The sequence below is a fragment of the Columba livia genome, chromosome 2, assembly GCF_036013475.1.
Source record: "Columba livia isolate bColLiv1 breed racing homer chromosome 2, bColLiv1.pat.W.v2, whole genome shotgun sequence".
Taxonomy (NCBI): domain Eukaryota; kingdom Metazoa; phylum Chordata; class Aves; order Columbiformes; family Columbidae; genus Columba; species Columba livia.
In genome coordinates, this window is record NC_088603.1 from 161477168 (window position 1) to 161484978 (window position 7811).

Sequence of the window (7811 nt, forward strand, 5' to 3'; positions counted from 1 at the left end):
GGCGGCAGCTTTGAAGTCCAAGCGTTAGAATCCGAAGACTTGGCGTTGATGTCGTGTGTGAGGACAAGCAGAGGACGCGGCCAAAGCATAGGAGAGGTGGGGTGTTGTCAGTGAAGTCATCCCACAGCACTCGTGTGGTTGGTGGTTGCTTTGTGAAGAGGGGCCTCCTCTCCTTGGAGCCCTGGTAGGCTGGTCTGGACTTTGGAGCTGTGCCAGGCATGAGGAGCTGCCTCTTACATGGTCTTTGGTCTGTCCTCTCTTTGCTAACATTTCTCTAAGCCTGTCTTTTTGGCGTGGCTTCCCGATTGGGTTTGATCTGTGCATGTATTGGTGCCCCTCTTGCTTTAAAGCTTGCTGGGTGGTTTTGTTATACATTCAGAAAGTTCTGGAGCAAGGGAGATATAGGGCTGATTTCTAAGATAAGGTTCAGAATGATTCTGTCATGTTCAACAGAGAATCCCCATGTACAAAAGATATGAAGCTGCGGAGAAGAGATGGACAGAGAGCTTTAGCTGGAACGCGGGAAAACAGAGAGAGGTTATGGCTTTTACAGGAAGGGGCAGGTAACTCAGGAGGACAGGGATGTCATGAGCTTATGAAAGGAGAAAATCAGAATTGCAGAAGCGCTACTACAACATAATCCAAGTACTGCTGTAAAATACAATAAAATGAATCTAGACATACATTATCAACAAAAGGAGGGCTAATGAGAAACTCCATCCTTTACTGGATGTGGGTGCAATTACAGGGCAAAGTATGAGGAAAATGCTTTAATGCTTTCTTCATCTCAGTCTTTCTAATATGACCAGTTGTTCTCTGGACACCAAGCCTCTGATGTAGAAGACAGGGAGCAGAACGAAGCCCCCAGAATCCAAAGGGAAATGGTTGGAAACCTCCTACACCTGTTAGACACTCACAAATCTATGGGGCCTGATGGGATCCAGCCAAGGGTACTGAGGGAGCTGGCGGAGGCGCTCATCAAGCCACTTTGCATCATTTATCTGCAGCCCTGGCTCACCAGGGAGGTCCTACTTGGCTGGAGGTTGGAAAATGTGCTGCTTATATAAGATGAAAGGACAGAAGGAGGATCTGAGGATCTGCAGACCTGTCAGTCTGACCTTTGTGACAGGGAAGGTCATGGAGCAGATCACGTTGAGTGATATCATGTAGCACATTCTGGACCACCGGGCGATCAGGCCCAGTCAGGATGGGGTGATGAAAGGCAGGTCCTGCTTGAGCAACCTGATCTCCTTCTCTGACAAGGTGACCCACTTAGTGGATGAGGGAATGGCTGTGGATGTTGTCCACCTGGACTTTATTAAAGCCTTTGACAGTGATTCAATTGGAGAAAGTGGCTGCTCATGGCTTGGACAGGTGTATCCTTCACTGGCAAAAAGCCTGGCTGGATGGCTGGGCCCAAATAGCTGTGGTGACTGGAATTAAATCCAGTTGGTGGCTGCTCACAAGTGGTGTTCCCCTGGGCTCAGTCCTGGCGCCAGTTCTGTTTAATATCTGTCTCCATGGTCTGATGAGGGGATCGAGTGGACCCTCGGTAAGCGCAGCCTGGAGAAAGGGAGGCCGAGGGGAGACCATCTCGCTCTCTGCAACTACCTGAAAGGAGGTTTTAGGGAGGTAGGCGTCAGTGTCTTTCTCAAGGAAGAAGCATCAGGACAAGAGAAAATGTCCTTAAGCTGCATCAGGGAAGATTTACATTGGATATTAGGGAAATTTTTTCACCAAAATTGTTGTCAAGCACTTATACTGCCCAGGGTAGTGGTGGAGTCATCATCCCTGGAGGTATTTAAAAGATGTGTAGATGTGGTGCTTGGGGACATGGTTTAGTGGTGACCTTGGTATTGCTTGGTTAACACTTGGGTTTGATGATCTTAAAGGTCTTTTGTACCTGAAACAATTCTTTGATTCTATTCAATGGCACCAGCCAGCTCCAACCAGACTGGTTGCTTGTGAAACCTGAGCCAATCAGCAATGGTGGTAGCACAAATATGTGAACACCTTTAAGAACTGGAAGAGAGGGGGGGATATATGTGAGAGAAAAATGTCTACAGACAGCAAGTTCAGTGAGGAATGAGGTGCAGGATGTGCTCCTGGTGCTGGAGCAGAGATTCCCCTGCAGCCCGTTGTGAACCCCACGCTGGAGCAGATTGTCCCACTGCAGCCTCTGGAGATCTCCCTGTCCTTACAAAGACTCAGGAGCCTTTCCTCAGATTTTCTCCCCTCATGCAGTTGAGGAGGGGGAGTGATAGAGCAGCTTGGTGGGCACCTGCCATCCAGCCAAGGTCAAGCCAGCCCAGAGCCCCATCTTGCCAGCAGAGCAGGGTCACAGGCTTGTTCCTGCTCCTGGTCCTCAGTGCCCCAGGCTGTGCCTCAGGGTCCCCACACTGAGGGGGACGATGACCTCACAAAGGGGCTTTCTGTGTGACCTCAGAGCACAGGGACGGTCGCTTGGTGTCCCCTGCATTGATGCTCCATAGACCCTGCAGCAGGGAGGCTGGTGGTCCAGTGACTCCCTGCATTGGTCACTGTGGGGCCCTGCAGAGAAGAGGGGATGGTGGCCTGGAGATCCCCCCAAAGGGATCATTTGTGGACCCCACAGCAAGGTGAGACTGTGGTCTGGAGACTCCTTTGTAGGTGGAATGGGGACCATGGGGCCAGGTGGACAGTGCAACAAGGACCCACACTTGGGTCAGCTGAGGACCCCACAGCAAGGGGGTGGTGACCCAGCATGTGTTGCCCGGGGTCCTGGCAGCAAGGGGACGCAGGATACAGGACTCCGTGGTTTTGTCCCAAACCTGATCATGAGTGAAGATGGGGTCATGGGCACTGCCAGGTGGTTGGGCTGGGGACCACAGCAAGGGGGGGCCATGACAGGGACTCCCCATGGGTGCCCTGACACCTGCAGCACAGTCAAGAAGTGCACGGTCTCTTGACATAGTTAGTGATTACATCTTTTTGGGGATGTTATTCAATTTTCCTTCCGTCTTACTTTTTCAAATCCCCCGACTACTGTTTTCTGAGACCTTTGGTTTGGTTTTCGGCAACATTTCTACTCGTTCATTCCGTCTTTCACCCTCCTGCAGTTGTTTTGGGGCCGTTTGGTGAGGATTATCTTATTTATTGTAGCAGAGGTGTTGATTTTGGGGTGTTGAAAGGTGCATTCTGGAACCTTCCAGGTGCTTCTGTAGCAGCTGTAACCGCCCCCCTGATTGGCAGGTTGTTACCTGCTGCCTGAAGGTCAGTCTGTCACCTGCCCCCTGACTGGCTGGTCAGTGAGTGCTGAGGCAGTGCCTGGCTGTGGGGAGGGGAGGCTGCGACTGGGGGCTGAGGCTGGTGAGGTCTGGGAGAGCTGGTGAGGCCGGTGAGAGGCCCAGGGGAGCGGGACCGGCAGGCAGGGGAGGCTGGTGAGTGACGGCTTTGGGGGGTGAATGTGGGGTGAGCGCCGAGGGGTGGGGCCATTTCTGTGTGCAGTGTTTGTGGGGCCAGAGTGGGACTGGGTGTAGCGCAGGGGCAATGGGAGGCGTGCGTGGTGTGCGGGGCTGTGTGCCTGAGAACCTTGAGGGGATGTTTGCATGGGAAAGGGTTGGGGAAGCAGAATAGATGAGACTAGAGCACTGCAGTTGGAAGGGACCTTCAGTGATCATCTAGTCCCACTGCCTGAGCACTTCGGGGCTGAGTACAAGTTAAATCATGTTTTTAAGGGCATTGTCCAAATGCCTCAGAAACACTGACAGGCTTGGGGTATCGACCACCTCTCTAAGAAGCCTGTTCCAGTGTTTGACCACCTTCCCTGTAAATCAACGTTTCCTTATATTAAGTTTAAACCTCCAGTAGTGCAGGTTTGATCCATTCCCATGTGTCCTGTCACTGGATCTGATGGAGAAGAGCTCAGCACCTCTCTCTCTCCACGTTCCTCCTCAGGAAGCTGCAGAGAGTAATGAGGTCATCCCTCAGCCTCCTTCTGTCCAAACTAGACAAACCCACTGTCCTCAGTTGCTCCTTTAGGACACGCTTTCCAGTCTTTTCATTACCTTAGTTGCCCTCCTCCGGGTGCTTTCAAGTACCTTGACATTTTTCTGAAATTGTGTGACCCAGAACAGCCCACAGTACTCCCCTCTTGTGGACGAATCAAAAGCTTTAGTGAAATCTAGAAAAGCTACGTCCATCACCCTCTCTTCATCCATGTGATAAATGACCAAGACTCCGATAATTTGCCAAACAAGAGTCTGGTTTATTAAATAGGTGAATTGAGGCAAGCAGACAGTGCTGGGTGCATGGTGAGTCTCTGCTCTGCAGACACCAGGTTGTTACTGAGAGGTCTTTTCTAACTGGCTCCCTCCTCCTTCCCCCACGGGGCCATCTCGGGAAAGGTCACCTTCTCTTTCACATCACTCCCCCCTGCCTTTCCTATACACATGTGCATAAGGTACAGATCAAGTCCCACTTTTTACATAAAAGTTAACTATCGTTTTATTTCCTTAAAAGCCCATGCCTTATTTGGTTATATCTGTAAACATCAGCACGAATCACAGCTGCATTTCTCACAATCCATGAGGCAGGTGACCTTATCGTAGAAGGACAGGAAAGCAGTGAAACAGGACTTTCCCTTAGTGAACCCCTGTTGACTGTACCTGGTGATTACATTACCCTTAAGTGCCTTTCAGGAGCGCTCAGTTGGATCTTCTCCCTAATTTTCCAGGTACTGTGGTCAGACTAACAGGTCTGCAGATTCCTGGCTCTTCTCTCACACCCTTTTCTTTAATTGGAATAACGTTGGCTGGCTTGCAGTGAGTAAGGAGCTCTCTAGACTCCCAAGACCTGCCTGAATTCAGTGGAGGTGAGTGTCGTGAGGGTTGTTCACCGCATGAGCAGTGTTTGTTGGTGAGGAAGATGAGGTGGGGCAGGAAGGGTCTCTGTGTGTCTGTGTTGATAGTGCTGGAGTGCCTGGCAGGCAAGAGGGAGGTTGGGCCAGTGCAGGGCTGGGCTGGGGGTGCCAGTGAGTCAGGTGGACTCACGTCTGCCCCCCAGAAAGGGGGGTTGTGTATCTGGATGTGCATAAGTCCATGGGGAAAGGTGGTTTGAAGCCATGATTGCTTGGGGACCTTCCTGATTTCCTTTCACTGGACATAGTGGAATGTCGTGGAGCTGAGCAAGAGGAGAGGCCAAGTCCTGTTTCTGGAGAGGACTCAGAGCTGGCAGCAGGAATGACTGGAGGCCAGTAGGATAGAAAGCAGCTTGGTGGAGAAGGACCTTGTGATCCTGGTGGAGAACAAATGGACCCTGAGGTGGCAATGAACTCCTGAGGTAAAAGGAGCCACCAGTCTCCAGGGCAAACTGTTGGCAGGAGGTGACCCTTCCTCTCTCCTCAGCACTGTGAAGGTCCCATGTGGGGTCCTGTGTGTGGGTCTGGGCTCCCCACTGGAAAAAGACATGGAATTAGTGGAGTAAGGCCAGTGCAGGGCCATGAAGATGCTTAAGGGGCTGGAACATCTTCCACCTGAGGAGAGGCTGAGAAAGCTGGGACTTGGGAGTGGAGGTGGTAGAGACTCCATCCTGGGACGTATTTAAACCCAACTGGCCCTGGCTTATGATAACATGCTCTATGTGGCCCTGCCTTAGCAAGTGGATTGAAGCACTTGCTATCCAGATGTTCCTGCCAGACTCAGTGATTCTGAGATTCTGTTTCTCAGGAGGACAATAAGCTTATGCTGGGAAAGAGAGTCAGGTGTGCGCTGGTGCAGGGAGATGTTGATAGAGGCATGTGGAGGGGCGCATTATGAGTTTGAAGCTTTTGTTTGAGCAAGTGATGGCCTTGTAACACATCATGGAAGCCCCATAGATGGCAGTCTGTTTTGGTGGTGGTCATGCTGGTTACCTGTTTCAAAGGAGAGCTATTGTGGTGCATGTGCACCCACCATAAAGTCCTGTTGAGCCCTGGCTTTGGTTTTGGTGAGCTTGGAAATATATTAGGAAAAAAAAAGGAAGAGGCTTTGTCTCAGGCTGGGATGCAGGAGAATTTACTGAGGAACAAAAAGAATGAAAAGGACTGAGCGGCAAGTAGAAGGTCACAGGTATAAGCTACATGAAGGGTGACCATCAGGTGAGGTGTCTTGTGTAAAATAGATATTGCCAGAGCACCACGATCTTCCCGTCTTCTTTAGAGGAGGAACCATGGACAGAAGTTGCACTTGCCAGGAAGGGTCCACTGTGAGGAGCTTCAATGCGGTGGGTGGTGTCCGTCAGGGGTTGTGGCGAGGACCCTTAGCAGATGTATCCACCCCTTCTGCCACCAAAGCAGCCCAGACCTCCAAAGCTGCCCAGGCCTCTGAAGCCATAGCCGTAGGCACTGGAGTTGATGGCAACTCCCTGGGCGCCGAGTTCGTTGCCCACGGCAGCCGATGAGGAGGATCCAACGATGGTGCTCTGGGGGTGGGGGAGGTTGCAGTGAGGAAGGAATTCAGTATCTTTTACAAGTACCAAGTGACAGGACAAGAGGAAATGGCCTTAAGTTGTGCCAGGGAACGTTTAGATTGGATATTAGGAAAATTTTCTTCCCAGAAAACCCGTGAGGAGGGTCTAAATACTAAATGATTCTGTGATTCTGCTCCTGGTGGATCCGGAGAGTGATGCTGGGGAAGGAAGATGGTCAAGTGTGTGTTGTCATAGGGAGGTCTCACCAGAGGCATGTTGAGGATAGTTTTCTCATGTCAAAATCTTTCTTTGGTCCAGTGATGGGCTTGTATCATGTTGTGGAAGACCCCCAGATTCTGGTCTGTGTTCTCGGTGGAATAGGGGGTGACATATTTCCTGGGAGAAGTCTTGTGGCCCTTTTCCCCCTATCCAGTTTGCTTCTTGAGCCCTGGCTTTGTGCTGGGTGAGGTTGGAAGAGCCTTGAGAGACGAAAGTAAAGCGAGATGTCTCAGGCTGGGATGCGAGAGAACTTTATTGAGGAAAGACAAGAGTGAAAAGGCAGGAGCACCAAGTAGGCGGTGACAGGTATAAGCTGCATGTAGGGTGACCATCAGCTGAGGTTGCTTCTGTGACATAGATCTTGCCAGAGCACCAAGATCTTCGTGTCTCCTTTAGAGGTAGAGCCATGGTCCACTTGGCAAGAAGGGTCCAGAGGTGATTCCACAATCCATGGCGTAGCTTCAATGCGGTAGGTGGTGTCCATCAGGGGTGGTGGCGAGGGCCCTTAGCAGATGTATCCAGCCCTTCTGCCGCCAAAGCAGCCCAGGCCTCCAAAGCCAGAGCCGTTGCCGTAGCCAAAGGCCCCGGAGTTGATGGCAACTCCCTGGGCGCCGAGTTCGTTGCCCACGGCAGCCGATGAGGAGGATCCGACGGCGGTGCTCTGGGGGTGGGAGGTGAGGATGGGTCCTGGCAGGGTGACCACCACGGCGGGAGGCTGGATGACGACGCGGGAGTCCTGGCACTGCAGGGAACAGGGCTCGTTGCAGCTGTTGGCCAGCGGGGTGGGTCCGCAGGGGCGGCAGGCGTCGTAGCAGGCCATGTGTGTGGTGCGGAGGGGCCCTGGAAGGGACGAGAGGCTGTTGAGCAAGCGCAGGTGTGTGGGAGTGCGGGGAGCGGTATTGCAGGAGGGCGAGGGAGTGGGGAGGCTGGTGTGGGGCTGTGGGGAGCGTGGCGGTGGGGAGGCGTGAGGGCTGCTGAGGCTGGGGCAGAGCGTGCTGGAAGAGAGGGGCCAGGCGGGGCAGGAGAAGGAGGGGAAGGGGGTTGAGGCTCACCTTGTTGAGCGCGGAGGGAGGAGAAGGCGTCAGGAGAAGTGTGTGAGGGAGAGA

At 52.4% G+C, this 7811-nt stretch overlaps 1 protein-coding gene across 1 annotated transcript; it reads right to left on the reverse strand.

The window, feature by feature from the left end:
- Positions 1-6940: 6940 nt before the first annotated feature.
- On the reverse strand, positions 6941-7553 carry LOC135578719 (feather keratin 1-like). The gene has a single exon (XM_065054634.1). The coding sequence runs from the start codon at positions 7523-7525 to the stop codon at positions 7211-7213; it is 315 nt and encodes a 104-aa protein (XP_064910706.1). The 5' UTR covers positions 7526-7553; the 3' UTR covers positions 6941-7210.
- Between the last annotated feature and the right edge of the window lie 258 nt (positions 7554-7811).

Excerpts from the sequence above, each read along its gene's own strand:
- LOC135578719 (XM_065054634.1), bottom strand. The coding sequence starts at position 7,525 with ATGGCCTGCTACGACGCCTGCCGCCCCTGCGGACCCACCCCGCTGGCC.